Raw genomic sequence first — 19,087 nt, 5'->3', positions numbered from 1 at the left:
TGAGAGGACATTCAATCAAATTTTCACCATAATAATAGTGCTAATAATAGTAATTATTATTATACATTGAGTGCACTAGAACTTGTTGTGCCAGGGTTCATAAATCTTTCGTGATGCCACCTCAAATATTCACATCTGGTGTCTCCAAAATACAGTCCCCAAGGATGCTCTGGTGAGGGATGATCCCATCCTTCCTTAAGTGAAGGGAGAAGCTGCACCAAGCCCAGGATCAGCCCTGGTGGCTGAAGACAGGAGACAGAAGCTTTTGAAAAAAAAATTCTTTATTGGAACTCATCTGAACATCAGATATACCTGGTGTTGGTTAGCAAGAACCGTTTGTACATTTGATATTGATGGTGCCAAAAACCCAAACAGCGACTGACTGGAGGAGATGGAAATTAAGAATAATAAAATAAAATAAAAAGTTGGAGAGGTCAAAAAGTGAACAGAAAGGGGAAAAATCAGCCAGTCTAAGAGTCAGCATGAAGGCAAAATATTTCCTGATAAAACAGAATCCTTTTACAAAATATAAATTTTGTAAGAAAAACGTGAAGAAGGAAATAGAGACAGAGGGGAAAGGAAAAATAAAGATGAGCAGGACAGAGATGCAGAAGCTTACACTGCCCAAATGGCGTTAAAACTTACTGGAAACCTCACCAGAAAATGGAACATGCTGGAACACACCATGCTCCGCCCCCAGGACTTTGGGACCGAGGAGGAAGCTCCCACCGGGCTGTCCCACCTCGCGTGGGGAACCAGAGCTCAGCGCTGCTGCAGCAGAGGCACAGCTGGAGTCAGCCCCGGTCACCTGCTCCTCCTACCAGCGCAGGTGGGGAGGGAGGAAACATTGAAAATCTAAGTCTATCTGCAAACAAGAGCATGCAAGTCAGGCTCCAGGGAAAGCTGCGCCGTCCCCTTCGCCCGGGGCTGCGCCGACGGCTCCAGCCCGCAGGAAAATCATCGCGGAGCTGCTTCCAGGGGGTCGGAGGCCTTGAGGATGGAAAAGAAACCAGCAGTCTGTACATTTGGGGTTTGTTTGGTTCAGTACAAATGGAATCAAGTTGGCTGCTCAGACACCGCCAGCATGTCTCTGATTTCGGGGCGGAGCAGATGAAACAAACTGGTTTTGGGCACCTACTGGTAACAAAACGCTGTCCCTGCTGAACTCTGCCGTCCCTCAGGAAGTGGAAAGCACATGTTTAGGTAGTGTAAGCCTTTTTCCTTTTATTTAGAATACCCTCTTTGTTTAAACAATATTCCCCCCCCAGATACAAAGTTCGGCCAGTAAAGATTACATGGAAACTGGAACACGCATCGTCTGGAATACAAGATGCACCGGATGAGGAAGTTTAAAAACTTTCCGAGCGAAAAGTAGAACAAAGAAGAAAAAAAAAGTCTCCTAACATTTTCCCAAAGGTTTCACTCTCCTGTCACACACACTCTCCAAATGACAGCTAGCAAATTCAACTCTGCAAAGAGAAAACAGAGCCACGTCACTCGACAGGAGAGGGGACGAGGCTCGGGGACACGGCGGGGCCCGGCAGCGACTCCGGAGCTCTGCGGCCCCCAGGGAGGCCCCACTCACCTATGTCAACTTCTTGGCTTTGTTGTAGAGCGAATCCACTACTTTGCTCATGTTCTGAATCGTCTCGAGGGCAGCCTCGTAAGTTTTGTCTACGGGGGGTTCGTCGAAGATGATCAGGACACCCTCGCCCTGGTCAAGGATTCCTGTGGGCACAAGCTGCTGTGAGCACGGGGATGCTCAATGGATTACAGCTTCCAGACAGCAGGAATTTAGGGATCTACCCCAGAAAAACCCCATCAGCTCTGCAGGGTTTGGGAAGGGCTCACATGTTGGGCTGGACTGGCTGATTTTGGTCAGGACTGCTTTAGCACTCCCAGAAAAAAATACATCCCAGAGAACAGCCTGAGAAGCCACCCAGGAGATGAGCATTGCTGCCCATTCCCTACCACCTCCCTGCCTCCTCAGGCCCTGTGCCCAGCAGGATGGCTCAGCACAGCTGGTTTATCCTGCAGCTGTGCCCAGGTGCCAGGTGGGCTCTGTCCCCCCACAGTGCTCTGTGCCCAATGCTGCTCCCAGGCATTCCCCTGGCTCAGCCACACCCAGGGACCACAGAACCAAGGGGACAACAGAACCAAGAGCACAGCTGGTTCCCTCAGGGTTAGTGGGGCAGCAGCCTGCTGTGGGCCCAGCCAAGCCACAGCACCCCCTGGGCCATGTGGCATCCCCACGGAACACTCTGGACACAAACAGCTGGGAAAGGTCACCACACCCCTGGGCAGCTCCAAGAGGGAGAGCCCAGCCTGGCCAGACAGCCCAGCTGGGGGTCCCACACGGTCCCTGGATGCTGTCACAGCAAGAGGGACCCAACAGCATTTCTGAAATTAACCCTCAGGTTAAGGAAGGCAGATGGAACAGCAGGAAGAGCCTTCCTGACTGTCCCCTCCAATGGAGCAGCAGGAACTGCATTCCTGTCACTCCTGACTGTCACCTATGACAGAGCAGCAGGAACAGCATTCCTGTCACTCCTGACTGTCACCTGCACCTCTGCTGCCTGAGCAGGACCCCCAGGTTCAGAGGAGGAAGGGGACTCCAGCCACAGCTCGTGCAAACACGGGGCAGTCAGAGCTGAGGGATGCAGACTCACCATGAAACTTCTTGTCCAAGATCATCTGTGACAGTTTCCTTTCTACCTCAGCCTGAAAGTGAAGCAGAAAAATTAAAAGTCTCCCAGAACACGTAAAACCACGTGAATTTTACTGCTGCACCCTTGACAGCCCTGCTGGGACATGAGCACTGCCCAGCAGCAGCTGCTCCTCCCTGAGCCTGGCTTGGACACCACCACCTGCTGGAGATGCCTCAGGAAATTAGAGAAATATTAATGAGGGAGCAGCAGGATGTCCCTTAGCCCACAGGTGACACTGTATCTGTCACTTCACACAGGCTTCACCGGCAGGGGTTCTGGAACTTTCTAACTCAGTTCAGCAAGGATTTAGACAAGAATGACCAAGTTCTATTTGATAGGATAATAAACAGAACTTGGCCAAGTTCTATTTGATCCACCCTGCTCGTGCCCAGCAGCAGGAAGGCCCACAGGAGGCAGCTGCTCTCTGGGCAGAGGGGGCACAGAGCAGCTTTCAGCCTGAATATTGAGGATGTGTTAAACACCACAAGCTGGGTGCAGACTGTGTGCCAGGGGAGGTTTAGGTTGGATATTAGGGAAAATTTCTTCATGGAAAGCATTGTCCAGCCCAGGGTTGAGGTGAAATCACCAGATTTAATAGATTTGTGGATGTGGCACTTGGGGACATGGGTGGTTTTGGCAGTGCTGGGGGAATATCTGGACTCAATGATCTCAGAGGTCTTTTCCAACCTGAATGACTGGGTGATTCTGTGACCACAAAGGCTGAGCTCAGCTCACTTCCCAACCTCTGGCCTTAATGCCAGTACAAGACAACAGCACTGGGGTGCAACTGGCTGGGATTACAGTGGATTTTCCTAAAACTGAATCTGTCTGGGATTATCTGTAAAGCAGTTACTGCATAGTCAGTGTGACAGACACATCCCTAATGCCACTGCAGGGTGATTAGCTGGATCCTGGATCTTAAGGGTCTCAGTAAGGCTCCCCTGGGAACACTCAGGGCATGGGGGAAGACTGAGCTGGTCACGACAGACCAGAGGAACATCTGCCTCAAATAAAGAGCAAGAGCCAAGACAGGGAGTAAAACCCATGGGGAAAGGGGACAGCACAGCAAAGTCTGGAGCACAGGAAGCCTTGATGCCTCCCAGAAGCTGTCTGTGTCAGAGTTTAGTTCCCAAGGGTGAGATTTGCCTGGAAATGCTATGGATCTCATCTGTCACCCTTCATGTTCAGTTCCCAGTGATAAATGCCATTTAAGCCCAACTCCTCTGCCCTCTGAACACATGGCACTGATTTCTGGTGAGGTTCTTACCTTTGAGAGCTTGATGAGGCTGGATATGTGTTCAATCTATAAGAAAGACCAACATTCAGTTAATCTTAGCTTCACTTTGGACACACAACCCAGAGGTTTGGGGCTCTTCCATGGAACTGCTCAAGGGCCTGGAAATGCTCTGGCCTAAATATCTCCAGTGCCTTTCTCCACTCTGCAGCTTCAGGTCTCACATCTGATTTTAACTAAGATGGACTGGACCCCTAAAGCCATTTCACTCTTTCAAAGGTGAAATCTCTTCTCCAAGACTATGGCACAGAGGCCTTCAAAGCCAAATGCTGTCACCTTCAGGGTTAAAAGCCAGTCACCTTGCAGGGAGCACGAGAGAAACAGGAGGAAAGGGCAATGACTCTGGAATGTGGTTTTCCAAAGGTCCCCTCTGCCTCCTCCTTATAATTTTAACAGGATGAACCCTGAGCTCTGAAAGTGCTGAGCAGCTCAGAAATGTTCATATGGGAACAATCCCCTCACCCCCAGCAGAAGGGACAGAGGGACCAGCCCCTCCAGTGCTGCTGGAAACATTTACCTGTACTCTGGAGAAGGGTTCAATGACTCTGATCAGGTTCTGTTCCAATAAATTATCATAGAGCTTGGCCAGGTGAGTGTTTATGATGGGGTCGTCCCTGAGCTCCACCTTGTAGTCTGTCAGAGCCTGTGGGGACATGGTGGGAGGAAATAATTCCTGTAGCAACAGCTCCTCAAGGTCCTCTGAGGATGAGATCCCCTCCCAGCCCAGCCCCATGGCTAATCCAATCCCTAACTTAGCTAAAAGCTAGCAGGTCACAACAGCCCAGCAGCCTTTCCTGTTATCTCCATCCTGCAGGAGCTCAGAGCCCCAGAGCACGACAGGACTGGACCTGGCATGGGAATCCTCTCCCTGAGCTCTGCAGCATTCCTGCTGAAACTAGGAAGAATTTTAGGAAGATACACATCCCAGTGAACAGCACCTAAAGGAAAACTGCTTCTGATTTGGCTCTCCAAAAAGAGGAGAAAAAAAAAAAAAAAAGTGAAAAGGAAAAAAACTGGGTTCAAGCAAGTTTACCCCCCACGCACTGAAAACGCAACCAGTTGATTGTTGGGGGGTATTTCTTGATGCACTGTTGCTTTCTATCAGTGTTTCCATGGTTTCCTGCTGTGGGATGTAACAGCTTCTACAACATTCCAAACCTGGCATTTCTGACTGGTTTTTGCCCAGCCAGGGCCCATCTTCTGTGTCCCTGACTCACCTTTTCAAAATCTGCCAGCGACCGGTTCTTGCTGGCCTGTGCCACGCATTTTAGTGCTTCTGTCTGTGGGGAAAGAGAATCAGAGGGGATTATTTTCTTCTGGACTCTCCTCTCAGGGTGAACATGCCAACTGCAGTACCCTGGGAACGTGCTTAAACAGCAAACCAGGAATGTTCCTTGTCACTGCCACAGGCAGAGGGAGAGCAGCTGCTGAGGGGAGAAGAAGCCAGGCAGCTGCAGGACATGACCTGAAACATCTCCAGAGGGACAAAGCACCCGGGTCTGACAGCACCAGCTGCAGGCTGGGAGTGAGCTTGATGCTGTTTCTAAGGGAAGTGCACATTTTGGCACTTGCTTAATGAACATGGCCATTTTGGGCCCTCCAGCACAGCCCCTCCTCTGCTGAATGACAGGGGCAGGGCAGCAGCTCCTATGGACACCCCACCACGGACAGGATCAGGGATGAGTCTTCTCTACATGCCATAACTGCTGAAATGAAGCAAAAGCCTCATCCCCAGACAAGCCCATTTACACCTCCCAGTGGTAATCCCAGCAGGGAACAGCAGAACAGAGCCCAAGGAGGGGGGCAGGACAAGGACAGCCTGATGTCTCTGGTGCACAAGGCCCAGGCTTCTGCTGCCCCCTCTTTTGGGACTGCCCTGTGCAGAGCCAGGAGCTGGACTGGATCCTTGTGGTCTTTTCCAACTGGGGATATTCCAGGATTGTCCCCAGGGCTGCTCTCTCCCTGCTCCCCATGCTGCTCCCCCAGCAGGAATTGCTGGTCAGGGCTGGCTCAAAGCACCGTGTGGGCACAGTCAGGATCCCCTGCTCCAGCTGCCACTCAGGGCAAAGGGATGAGGCAGGATTGGGGCTGCCCTTCTTGATCCAGGAGAGATATCCCCACGTCACACTTTGCTCACTGAGCTCTGCTAATTCCCAATCCCCTGAGGGCAGGGGAGCAGCAGCTCCTGCGTCACAGCAAAGGCCAGACTGAGCACAGCCCCTGAGGACAGCAGGATCCCAGCCTGGCCCAGCCCCTGGCACACCTGGAGTGTGGCCCTGCACCTTCTACAAGCACCCCTGAGTTAGAGGGTGGCCTTCTCTGCCTGGCAGGTTCACATGGCAGAACAAACAGGGGATTTCACCCCTCCCTGACTGCCTGGCTCCCCCCTCACAGCTACCCAGGCCTCCACCTGCTGAGCTGCACTGCCAGGAATGGATTCCCAGGACTGGCTGCAATGAAGTAAAAGCAGTAACTCAGATTTAAACATTGCAGCAGCTGCTGAGAGCAGGGAGACAAGGACCTGATGGCATCAAGCAGTTTGTAGCTGATGAAGAAAAGCAGGAAGGAGAAAAAAGGGAAAATGAAGTGAGCAGCCCAAATTCTCTGGTTGTGAAAATCACTGTAAAACCCTTTGAAGGCAACTGACTTCTGCCAATGACTCATGGTAATTTAGCCAGTTCTGGATCTCATTCAGGACACTCAGGAGAGATGGGTATTTTGGTATGAAAAGAGCAAAGTGTCTGACAAGAAGAACAAGCCAGCATTGAGGTAAGAGGTAGAAAGGGTTAACTTTCTATACCTGTCTTCCTGCATACCGCAGAGCAAGCTTCCCACTCACTAATGCTTGCACATCTTCCGGGCTGCAGACAGAGGGAAGGGAGCAGAGCATTTATACAGGAACACAGTCAGCTTAAACCCCAGAGCACCTCAAAAACCCCCAACTGACAGCACAGGACTATAACCCAAATATCACCACATCAGGAGCACTGATCAGGTGACAAAGCCACTGCTTGAGCCCATTAGTTCAGAGTCCCATCAACAAAAAGCCCTTCCCCTGGAAATGCAGGAAAAGTTCTTCCCAGAACCATCTGCCACCTGCCACCTACCTGTTGAGCATGATTTTGCACAGCAGCATGTATTTCAGAGCAGTGATGGCTTTGGGGTTGTCAATTGAATCATTGCCCTCAAATGCCTCATAAAAATATGAATAGGCTGTTTTCCAGTCCTTCTCTTCTGCTGCGTGGATAATACCTGGGAGAGGCACAAACAGGTTAATTCTGAGCATGACTGGGAGAGGACAGAATAATTTGGTTGTTCAGTGCTGTATCTATGACTTCAGTGAGGAGAAACCTTTCCTCCTGTGCCCCCCTTGCCTCATGTCTATCACAAGAAAATCCACACCCTCTCTTACAAGGACATTTTTAGACAGACAAGCTTGGGGCACTTCAGGTGAGTGCCTGCAAACTGGGTCAGGAACAACGTGTAATGGAACAGGAGCACAGTGTGAGGCTGGAACTGCAGTACCTGGGGAGCTTATGGACCCTCCAGCACTGGCAGCTTTCAAAACTGGGCTGAAACCACCAGTGTCAGGAACAATGCCATTGCAGCTGATGCCACCTGAGGCAGAACTGCTGCTATCCTGATGCCCCACCAAGCACCACTCCCCGTGATTCTCTCAGACAACACAAGTATCAGACAACTGATGTGTCAGGGCAAGCCCTGGGCGCTGTCCTGGACCTGGAGGCCTCACCTGACTGCATGTCCAGCGCTGCCTGCAGCTTGGGGGGACAGTAGATGGCATTGGCTGTAGTCCGGGCCGAGGTTAAGGCTGCTCTTGCTTTTGGCAGATTGCTCAGGGCGTGGTAAGTCTTGCTCTCTAGGAGCTGCACTTCCACCAGCAGTGCCTTGTCATCCATCTTCTTCAACTCCCGAAGCAGCTGGGAGCCTGGCAGAGGGCAAGGGCAGGACTGTGAGCTGCTCTGCATCAGCACCCACACAAACCATCCACAAAACCTCCACACAAAGCCTCTCCAGGGGCCATCTGTCCTCCCCCAGCAGCCAGGGCTTTCAGGGAGGGATGTGAGGCTCACACAACATGTCCTTCCAAGAAAAAGCAAGGGAAAGGGAATAATGGTGGGACACTGTCAGTCCACAGCAGGAGCATGAAGCAGTTTTGTGTCAGAGGTGGGGTGTGGGCAGCACAGTGTCCTGGAGGGGCTGGGCAGCTGGGATGGTCACTCTGGCACCCGTGCCCAGGTGATTTCCCTCTGCTGCACAACTGCCCCCTTGGCAGCATGGAGCATTCTCAGGAAACTCCTGAGAACGTGGGATGAGGAAGGAATGATTTCACACAGGACATCTGCAGGTCACATTTAGGAGGCAGGAAGGGACAGCCTAAGAAATGCCAGGACAAGCTGCTACATCACAGCCTTGTGAGGACAGAATGAGCAGTCCTAGAGGAAACTTGTCTCCTTCTTTCCCCTACTGAAGAGGTAATTTAGGGTGAGCAGAGACAAAATCCTCCTCTTCCCTTGCTGTGCTCAGGAGCTGATAACCAGAGCTGAAACTGCAGAACTGGGCAGAAACAAATAGATTCTCCCTGGAAACATCCCTGAGAGCCTCTGCCTGCACCTACTCCCCATGGCCACAGCACCTCCTCAGCCACACAGGAATGCTGGGCACAACACTGACATCCTGACAGAGCACCAGAGCCTGCCCTACAGGTACAGACCTTCCCAACTCCCCAGGCTGTCCCACCACCAGCCAAGGGATTCAATTAATTAAGCACAGGTTTGGAGTGTGGCCTCTGATCAGTTTAAACCTGAGTTCATTAGCTGTCCCTATGCAAACAAGTTCTAATTCCATCCTGAATTCCATGAACTCAACATTCTGATGAGATACATGTCACCCAGGGGATTCTGGACACGACACAGGCTCGTGCCACCACACAGGTTAACAAGTTCTGGTCCCAGGTGAGCAGTTCAGGCTGTGTCCATGCAGCTGCCCCTTAGCCCTGGTGAGCAGGCTGTGCAAACACCCCTCAGCTTAAACCTCACAGCTTAAACCTCACTGACAGCTTACACCTCACTTGAACCTTAAATCTCAATTACAGCTTAAGCCTCACTTACAGCACTGCAGTCACTTGCAAAATGAGCGTTTTAAAAGCATCAGGGGAGCTGTAAGAGGCCCTGCTTTATTCTGCTTTGGGGCAGAGCAGGAGTTCACTGGTTCATTTCCATCCCTTGGGTGGTGCAGGGGCAAACCCTTAAAGCCTCCCTACGACCTCGGCTAATGACACCCACAGAGGTTTTGCCATTTCCTGGTTTTACTGGGGCTGTGTTTGAGCAAATTGGAAAAAAAGCTCTTTTCTCCCTTCAGCCTCTGTGACCACAGCAGAGTATTTCAGCAGGAGCCAAACCTGTGGCCTTCAGATGGATACAGCTCCCAAAATTATCTGCAATGAACAAATCACAGAATCCCAGAGTGGGTTGGGGTGGAAGGGGCCTTAAAGCTCATCTCATTCCACTCTCAAATGGCAGGGACACCTCCCAGATTGCTCCAGGCCCCACCCAAAGTGGCCTTAGGCTCAGGTGAGATGGGTAAGGATGGTGAAACAGTGAGAACAAAGACACCTCTAAGAGCTGTCATCACCCTCTGCTACAGGAAAAGGTGCCAGAACTGCACCAGCACTGAGAAATTAAGCCCCAAATCCTGCAAAGTCTCTCAAGGAACATGACACGGGTGATGGCTTTCCTTGGCAGGAGTAAATGAAAAGCAAAGATTTACCACCACCTAGTGGGAGCCTCACCTAGCTGCAGAGCTTCTTGGTACCTCTTGGTGTCAAAGTAGAGAGAGACCAGCCTCGCCTGCAGGACAGAAAAGGAACTGCTGTGAGGAAACCAGAACAGATTTGTTTTGTAAAATGAAGTTTTGTATTGTTCTCTGCACAAACTTCACTACATTCATCTGTATTTGTCACATTGTGTGGTCCAGTTGTGCAAGGCCTCCTGCACAAGGAGTAAAACCCTGCATCTTTAAGGAGAAATTTCAGTGTAATTAATGCTCTCCCCTGACACAGAGCAATCTGAACAGCACACAAGTGATCTACTTTTAAAGGTATTAAATGTGACAAGGGGACGATGCTGCTCCACATGTTTGGGTGTGGCACCAACCTCCAGAGCCTGGCGAAGGAAAGTCCTCTTCTCTGATTTGGCCCATTCAATACACTCTAAACACAGGTCAACCTTCAAGGGAGCAGAAAGAAATAAGTCAATTCTAGATATTTTGTCAGTGCCCACCCCAAATGCCTCCCAATGACACCAGAGGTGTCACATTGAGGTATTTGGGATAGGCAGTAATGCTTTTCCAGAGTTTATACCCACAGTCATGGTGTATTTTCAATAAAGAAAAATAAGTTCCATGTGCTTTAGGGCCTAGATAGATCAAGCAATCTGAATAAAGAAGCAGAGGTGCTGGGCTCTGCTTTGGGGGCCTCATCCATCATTTCAAAGCACAGCAAAGAACTCACAATCTTCCAATCTTTTTCAGGCTGAGGCTCCCTTGATGGATAAAACAGAACTGCTCCACCTCAGGTATTATTGTTATCTCATCCAGCCAATATTACACATTAAGTCATCCTGTGGTGCCAGGCTCAGGAATAGCTCTTCCCAAAACCTCTGGATTGCAGCTCCACACTGCAGGCCTTGTCAGCTCCTCTTCACTGCTTATTAAACGTGAACATTTTATGAAAAGCCATTATGAAGTCTCAATTTATTACAGGGTGATAGCTGGAGCATTAGGAGCTGGAGAAATCTCCAATTTCACTGCTTTACTGGGCTCCTGGGAGCATTCTGGATGTGAGCTACCCTGAGGAAGCAGACAATCCTCAGAACATTTCTGAAAGGATTTGAGATTGCTGCATCAAGGACTTCACAGGTTGATGTCATCTTTCCTTAAGGTTTTGGGGTTGGCTTCAGAACATGCTCTAAAGTGACTATTTTGACTGACTTTTTATTATTTTCATCACCATTACTCCAACCTGTTCCTCCTCTGCAGCTGCATTTCAATGTTGTCCTTCACACTAAATTACCCTGAGAAAAGCCTGTAGCTGCTCATTTTCTCCTGACACTTTTGGGAGTTCTCCCTTTTCACCTGAACATCCCACCCCATTTCCCCTGACCTCATCTGTTAAAGAAAGAGGGGGGAAAAATTCTGCCACCATTCCTCACCCACAAGGACTGAGCAGCAAACAAGGGACATTGCCCGGGTAACCTGCACTAGAGGATGATAGTTCCAGTTTGGCTAATTTGTGCTAATTTGGCTAATGAGAATGTCACCTGTCCCTCAGCATGGCAGAGCCTCTCCAGCCTGCAATCTGCCAGTCCCAGAGCACAGGTTTCAGGTGGATTCTGTCCCTAACCTGCTGCTCAGACCCCTCCTGTGCCAGCACAGCCTGGAAGCACTGCCAAGGTGCTCCTGTCCTTATCCTGCTTCCAAAAAAAAAACAAAACTAGGGGAAAAAAAAATAAAAACTAAGACAAGTGTATCCTATGGAGCTGATGAGAATGGAGTGAATCCTAACTGGGCACTGTCTCAGGTTTTCTGCTGGGGGAGCTCATCCACTGAAGCAGCTGACACCTGGTAGCTGCCAAACTCTTTCCACTCCTGCTTCAAGAGTAACTTTTGTGTCTCTGTGCAGTGAAACACCCATCACAGGTGTGTCCACCTGCCATCCTGACCAGCTCCTGGACAGCCCTCCAGCAGTGGCTCCTCCAGTTCTCTGCCATCCCACACCACCTCCACCATTCCTGCTCCAAGCTCCCTGTGAACATATTCCCAACACTGCTCACACTGCAAAATACTCCCAGTGCTGCACCTACCATCACTGAGGTTGGAAAAGCCCTCCAAGATCAGAGTCCAACCATTCCCCCACCACTGCCAAGGCTACCACTGACCCACATCCCCAAGTGCCTCATCTACAGGGCTTTTAAGCCCTTCCAGGGACAGGGACTCCACCTCTGCCCTGGGCAGCTGTGCCAGGGCTGGACAACCCATTCAGTAAAGGAATTTTCCCTAATATCCAATCTAAACCTCCCATGGCACAACTTGAGGAAGCAACATGAATCTAAGACAAATGCCCATGGTGGGAATCACTCCTAAACTGCAGCAGGGAGAGACCTGCAGAAAAAACATGGTTATAAATTCAATTATCTGATGTTTTATTTATAAAATACATCCAAATGCATTAAAACTCTGCTTCCTGACATGAATAATTCTTCAGTGAGAAGCAAACTAGGTCAGATAATGGTGTTGCAGGCTTTTGAGGAACAGCCTGGTGCTGGAGCTGCAGCCTCACCTCCTGTCCTGTGGCTGCCTCCATGTCCAGGAAGAGGTCGAGCAGGGAGCGCACCAGGCGCGCGGCCTTGGCCTTGCTGATGGAGTTCAGGAAGGGCCTCACGTACTTCAGGAGTCCTCCCAGCTCTGCAAAAACCCCAAAACATCAGATGCACCCCCAGCCAAGAGCTGCACCCAGCTGGAGCAGGATTTGTCACAGCAAACGTTTCCCAGGTGGCTTTTCAGCATCACCCACAGAACAGAGTGACAAATGTCACCTGCAGGGAGCCCTGGAGCCAACAGGGACTGCCCAGGGACTGCCCAGGGACAGCCCAGGGACAGCCCAGGGACTGCCCAGGGACTGCCCAGGGACAGCCCAGGGACTGCCCAGGGACTGCCCAGGGACTGCAGCCTCACCCCAGCACTGCCTGCCACTGCAGCTCCCACTTCCCACCAGCTGTAACTGCCTCACCATCAAAATGTAAGGATCTGCTAAATGCTTGGAGATTTTTCTATAAAATCAGGGAGGGAGTTTATCATTTAGGTGTGTTTTTATTAAGTCACAGTTTCATGCTTTAATCTGCCCCACCTAGCCAAGCTCAGGATGCTGGATCCACATTGTGCTCCACCACTGGAAAATCATATCCCTTAACACTCCAACTCCACTTTTATCTGATCAGCTGTGACTTCACTTAACTACATTTCTGCTTCTAAGTCTCCTCATTAATTCACAGTTATAAAACCTGTCTTTATATGAGGTGGAAAAAGGAAATGTCTTTTTTTTATGGAGAAACACTGAAGTGTCATAGCCAGGGAGCAGAGGAATGTGGCAGTCATAGCACAGCAGCTCCAGCACTAAGGAATGCTGGACGTGGTGGAACTGCAGAGCACAAGTGAAAAGTCTCCTACAACAAACACCACGTGGTTTTGGGGAGGTCCTGGACAGGGCTGCTCCCAGTTTGGGAAGACGATCCTGCAGGGCCAGGGTTCAGTGCTGACTCATCAGCACCAGGTCTGCACACTGAAATCACAGCTCTCTGCCCCAGATTCCCAAGTCTCACCCAAATATCAGGTGGATCTCACACTACTGTGTTTACAAGGTTCCTCAGAAAAGCAAAATCAAAACAAAGCTGGGAATGACTAATTCAGAAATCTACACCAAACTGGTACTGAATCAAAACTAAAGTAAGAGATTAGTCTAATTTTATTTCAATTAGTATATGGAAGAGTATCAGGAGAATTTCAGTTTGGAAGGATTCCAATAAAAACAAATGTAAACAAGGGTTCCTCTGTGTTTCATTTAGCAGTAATGCTAAAGAATGCTAATGCTAATTGTTATAACAACATCTTATTAATATCTAAAAATTATTCTTCATATTTTTGATTTTTAACCTATTTACTTTAAGTTTAATCAAGCCTGATACACCTCATTTATCACACCCTTAATATGTAGAACTCACTTTTTCCAATCACTCATAGTGATCACAGAATCCCAAAATGTTTTGGGTGGGAAGGGACCTCAAAGCCCACCCAGTGCCACCCCTGCCATGGCAGGGACACCTCCCACTGTCCCAGGCTGCTCCAGCCCCAATGTCCAGCCTGGCCTTGGGCACTGCCAGGGATCCAGGGGCAGCCACAGCTGCTCTGGGCACCCTGTGCCAGGGCCTGCCCACCCTGCCAGGGAACAATTCCTAATTCCCAAGATCCCACCCAGCCCTGCCCTCTGGCAGTGGGGGCCATTCCCTGTGCCCTGTCCAAGTCCCTCTCCAGCTCCTGAAAGGTTTCTGAACATCCCAAAGTGCAGATTTAGGACAAACAGAACTTAACTCAAGTGTGATCCTCAGCTTTAATTCCCAAACTGCAGGGCAGGAGATCCTGACCCCAGCAAAGCACCTGGACTCAGTACCAGAACACCACAGGGTGCTCCGACTGCCACAGCTGCTTCCAGGAAAGTTTCATTTTCTCTCTGCTAGAGCATAAACAGGCAGCTTTTTCTACACTTGAGGTGCAGCTACTTCCACACCTCAGACTGCAACCTGCAGGCAGTTTTTACTTCACAAGGAACCTGCTGCTCCATGACTTTTCCCACACCACCCAGTTCTGGGGTTCATTTAATCTCCAGTACAAGTCCTGGATGCAAATCCCAATCATTTTAATCCAAGGCAAATGCTTTGGTCTCATACTCAGCAAACAAACAAGCACAACCAACCCAACACATCAGTTCTGCACAGAGCTCCTCTCCAGCATCTGGGAGCTGGGAAAGGTGGATCTAATTGAGGCTCTCCAAGATCCATCAGCTCCCAAGCACTGCCAGGAACCCTCCTCCTGTGCATCCCTGCCTCCACCAGCTCCTCAGGACCAGTGGGATCAGTGCCCAACACACTCTTTCCCACAGGAACTGCAGAACAAAGAAGGAAAACTCCAGTGGAACACACTGCACTGTTTATCATCCCACTGATGTACTCCAGAGCTGCCCCAGAACTCCCCAGAAAGCAGATCCCAAGTCAACAGCTGGAATGCAGCTGTGCATTCTGCAAACTCCACATTCAGCCAGGCAGGCTCAAAGTTCCCACAGAAATTTCTCTCTCCTACTAACGTAACCATCAACTATTTTTAGGATTTTATTTTTCTAAAGAAAATGCAATGCCTGGTAAAGGGGTGGGATTGACAGCTCTGCAGGAGTGATGAGCAGCAGCTCTGGAAAATGAAGCCTGCAGCTCATCCTCAGGGAAGTGCTTCCACCAGCTAACACTGCACATATCCAAATTCCCAATCCCAGTTATTCCAACACTACAGTTCTGTGAAATGCTATAAACATCTGGAACTGTCACTAAGAAAAGAAATCAATCTACAAGTTTATCTGCTTGATAAAGATGAAGGATTGAAGGGGGTCACTTGTATTATTGTTATTTTTGTAAACAAAGGCTGCAGTTCAGTTGTCAGAATCACAGAATGGTTTGGGTTGGGAGGGATCTTAAAGCCCATCCAGTGCCAGCCCTGCCAGGGACACCTTCCACTGTCCCAGGCTGCTCCAAGCTCTGTTCAATCTGGCCTTGGGCACTGCCAGGGATGGAACATCCATGGAATAACCTGTGCCAGGGCCTGCCTACCCTCCCAGGGAACAATTCCTTCCAATATCCACCTCCAGGGACAGCGCAGCCACCAACGCTTTGGGCACTGGACCCCCTCAAACCTGTCCAAGAAGTTCCACTGGCTAAAACCAAACCCTGTGCAGTGAAAGCCAGAGGATGAAATCCCAGTGTGTGTCCAGCACTGGGGGCTCTGGGAGCAGCTGTACCTGGTGATGGTGCTGCCCCTGACCTGGCACTCCTACCCAGAAAGCTGACAGGAGGGAAGGGCCAGAGCATTTCCCACAGCCCCTGCTCCAGCCTAAGCCAGGGCACCCTGTCCTTCATGCCCCAGCTCCACAACTCCAGAAAACACCTCCAGGTCCTGCTGATCTCCCTCTGAGCTGCACACACACAAATGGCTTCTGAATGGCACTAAGTTCATTTTCTTCCCTCCAGAACAACTCACTCTGCAGTTCAGTGGTACCTTTAATAGACCACAAATACATTCCATGTTTACCCCCCCACGGCCCTGAGTTTGATGAGTTAACAGTGTTACTTTCAGTTCCTCAGCCTTCCCCTTGAAAGAATATAAATCTATCAATCACCATCCTCTGGGAAAACCCTGGAGCTCTTTAACCTTGTGTCAAACTTCAGCTTAAACTCAACCCTGCCCCAAGCTCGGCAGAGCTGAGGAGGCCAGAAGAACTCTGCCCTCAGCTCTGCTCACCAGCAGCACATCCACACTGGCCTGGAGAGACTCTGCTTTCCCCCTTTTTACCCAAACACACACATCTCCTCTGCTGCAGGGCCCAGCCAAGTTTGGTGATCTCTGCTGAGCAAACACCAGGGTGCAAAGGGCACTGGCACAGCACAGACACCCACACTGAGCTCCTGACCTCAGCCAGGAAAGGGGCACTTGCACAGCAGCTTCCTCTGTCCTGCAGGAGCAGGAAAACCCTGGGCTGGAGGGGTTTGTTTTTCCCCTAAAAGCAGCCCCCAGCAGGAATCAGAGGTGGGCACCTGAGTGAGGTGACAAGAACAGCACCTTTGTTTCCAGCACTGTCTCAGGACCAGTCACGCTGTCCCCAGCTCTGTCCAAGTGCCACCCACAATGGGACCAGGGCTGGAATGCTCATTCCAGCACAGAGCAGTGACATGGCCCAGCCCAATAGGAGCTTCCCAAGCTCAGGGGGACACCAAGGGACATTTCACAATAGATACAAACTGTGACCTCAGCCGTGGCTGAGCCCTCAGGAATTTTCAGGGAGCTCCTCTGAAGTCAGGCCTGGTGTCCCTTCCAGTGGGACTGAACCTGCTGCTGGGTGCTTCCCCCACCCGTGCCAGACTCGCAAGGAAACATTTCCACTGCCAGGGCTGCAGCCCAAGCACAGAACACTCTGGGTATGGACACAGAGTGTCCTGAAATGCTCCAGGGGAAAGGCACAGCCCTAAACTGCTGAGTGCAAAACAACCAACTGCTGCCTTGAGCTCTCCAGGAAACAGGAGACAGCAACAGACTCAAAATCATCACTGAACAGAGAACTCAACTCCATCTCTGTCCCCTCACACGCTCACAATAGAGGGACTGTCCCCTCTAGAGCTGGACAGGGGCTGCTGATGTAATGGCCAGCAGATAAATCAATTGATTGTGAGAGGAGCTGCTGGTGAGAGAGTATTTTATGGGACAAACCTTCCCATTTGAAATCAACCAGGAGACACCTCTCATCTCAAACAGAACTTAGCAGAACTTCAGTCACCCATACTGAAACAGCCCCACGTCAAAGGCCACAGACTGAACTGTGGTGTGTTTGGAACACTGGGCCAAGCAACACCAGATTAATATATTTATGTTCTTTATTTGGTTTTTAGGTTCTGTCCTGTCTCTGAGAGAACATTTCCTGCCAAAAGCTTTTTTTCCAGCTATCCCACTAAGCAAGGAGACTAAATCCACTGGCTGCAGGATCTCCTGCCTGTTACCTCAATTCCTGATTTCAGGCTCACCTTCTGCCTGCCCAGTCTTGGCCAGCAGTGACCCCAGCTCCAGGATGCTCTGCTCTTTGACTTGCACTGCTTCCTCATCGTTTTCCTGGACATCACGTTTCACTGGGAAGAAAAAGAGCAGGAAAGTTGCCTTTAGTGGTGTTTCAGGTGGAAAACAATCCCTGCTGCTCAGCTCCTGGATGAGGGCCCCAAGCAGGACCTGCTCCAACAGGCAGCAGGGAGTTCAGCCTGGCCCAAGAGGTCTGAGAAGTTTAAATGCAGTGCAAGGAAGTTTGCAGTGCTCTGTCTGTGCTCCACAGGGGCCTTACCAGCCCACAGACCACCCTGCTCACTCCAGCTCCAGGTTTGAACAATCTCAGCTTGTCCGGCTGTGCAAGTGTCACTCAGAACCAGCACCACACACCAGAGCACACTGGAGCCAAATAAGAGACATTTAATGGCATTTCTGGGGTTGGATACTCCACTCTGGCATTGCTGCTTTGTGTATCAAGCTGAGATCCCGTGGATAAAGTGCAGCACAAGCAAAGTGAGGTGGGTACATCCCTTCCCACTGTGGTGTCACACCTGCTGCCAGTGCTGAGTCCTGGCAGTGCCACCACCTCTGCTCCAGGGAGTGACTCTGCTCTGAGGCAGATAAAGGGACAAGTGACAGCCAGCAGCACAACCCCAGCGTGCACAGCACCAGCTCCACGCCAGTTATTCACCACACAGTGCCCTTCCCTCCCTGCCACCACCCCAGCACAGGGTTCCAACCTCCACACAAACAGAGCCAAAATCCTGGCTCTAGGGAACTGCAGCTGTGGCTCTCACCCCCTGCAATTCCCTACCAAAAGTGAGGGAACCTTGCTCTAAAGAAGAAAAGCATCACAGCAACACTGTCTGTGCCACTCCTGAGGGCTGAGCCCCTGTGCCACACCAGGGGCTGAGTCCTGACTGAGCCCGACACTGAGAGCGGCACCTCCTGCTGAGCAACGAGCAAAACACTGCGGGACAAAAACAGCCCTGAGAGCCCTGGCAGCACCGCCAGGTCCTACGGGGACACTCGGAAAACTTCTCCCGACACAGCAGGGTGACAGCAGGTCACAGCATCTCCGCAGAGGTCACCGCACCGCACCAGAACCCAGGACTGCTGCTGTTCCCAGCAGCTCCGCGGGCCGCCCGCCCCAGCGAGGCGCGGTGCCCACAGCCCCTCCAAAGCACCGAGCGCTCCGCGGCAGCGCGGCCCGGGCTGGGGCACGGAGAAAAACGCCGAGGGAACTCCTGCAGCGAGGAGCGGAGCTCGGCCGCGGCACCGGGAAACCTCCCCGGCTCCGTGCGAGCCGGCAGCGGCGGAACGGAGCAAACAGCGCTGCCGGCGGAGCGCTCCCGGCCTAGGGCACGGCGGGACCGGGCCGTGACACCGCGCCCCAAGCCCGCCGCGAGCCGCCCCGACCCCAGAGCCGCGACAGCCGCGCTACCGGCACCGGCACGGCCCCGCACACGCCGATCGCGGATCCCGGACCGGCAGGCTCGTTCCAGCTGGACGGGGAGGAGCGGCCGGCCCGGCTCCGTGCTGCTCTAAGCGCTCCGCGGACACGCACCGGGCACCGGCACCGCCGCCGGGCTCCCGGAGCGCGGCCCCCGCTCCGCCCCGCACCGACGGCTCCTGCCGCCCGTCCCCCCACGCGCGGGGGCTGCCG

The 19,087-nt window shown here is 51.4% G+C and overlaps 1 protein-coding gene across 1 annotated transcript in view; it reads right to left on the bottom strand.

The window, feature by feature from the left end:
* Positions 1-263: 263 nt before the first annotated feature.
* The window catches only part of PSMD11 (proteasome 26S subunit, non-ATPase 11), a 19,039-nt gene continuing 215 nt past the window's right edge, over positions 264-19,087 (bottom strand). Inside the window, exons 2-14 of the mRNA XM_041461976.1 lie at positions 17,409-17,510; positions 12,359-12,483; positions 10,176-10,247; positions 9,812-9,869; positions 7,754-7,948; positions 7,110-7,254; positions 6,803-6,863; positions 5,220-5,282; positions 4,520-4,645; positions 3,976-4,011; positions 2,670-2,721; positions 1,586-1,728; positions 264-1,469 (exon numbers count right to left, since the gene is read on the bottom strand). Coding sequence (XP_041317910.1) covers positions 1,586-1,728; positions 2,670-2,721; positions 3,976-4,011; positions 4,520-4,645; positions 5,220-5,282; positions 6,803-6,863; positions 7,110-7,254; positions 7,754-7,948; positions 9,812-9,869; positions 10,176-10,247; positions 12,359-12,483; positions 17,409-17,510 — 1,178 coding nt within the window. The 3' untranslated portion in view covers positions 264-1,469. The remainder of the gene's footprint in view (positions 1,470-1,585; positions 1,729-2,669; positions 2,722-3,975; positions 4,012-4,519; positions 4,646-5,219; positions 5,283-6,802; positions 6,864-7,109; positions 7,255-7,753; positions 7,949-9,811; positions 9,870-10,175; positions 10,248-12,358; positions 12,484-17,408; positions 17,511-19,087) is intronic.

Source organism: Pyrgilauda ruficollis, unplaced genomic scaffold (genome assembly GCF_017590135.1).
Source record: "Pyrgilauda ruficollis isolate IOZ18807 unplaced genomic scaffold, ASM1759013v1 scaffold159, whole genome shotgun sequence".
Taxonomy (NCBI): domain Eukaryota; kingdom Metazoa; phylum Chordata; class Aves; order Passeriformes; family Passeridae; genus Pyrgilauda; species Pyrgilauda ruficollis.
The sequence above is the reverse complement of the archived record's forward strand: the minus strand, read 5'-3'. Positions and strand labels throughout refer to the sequence as shown.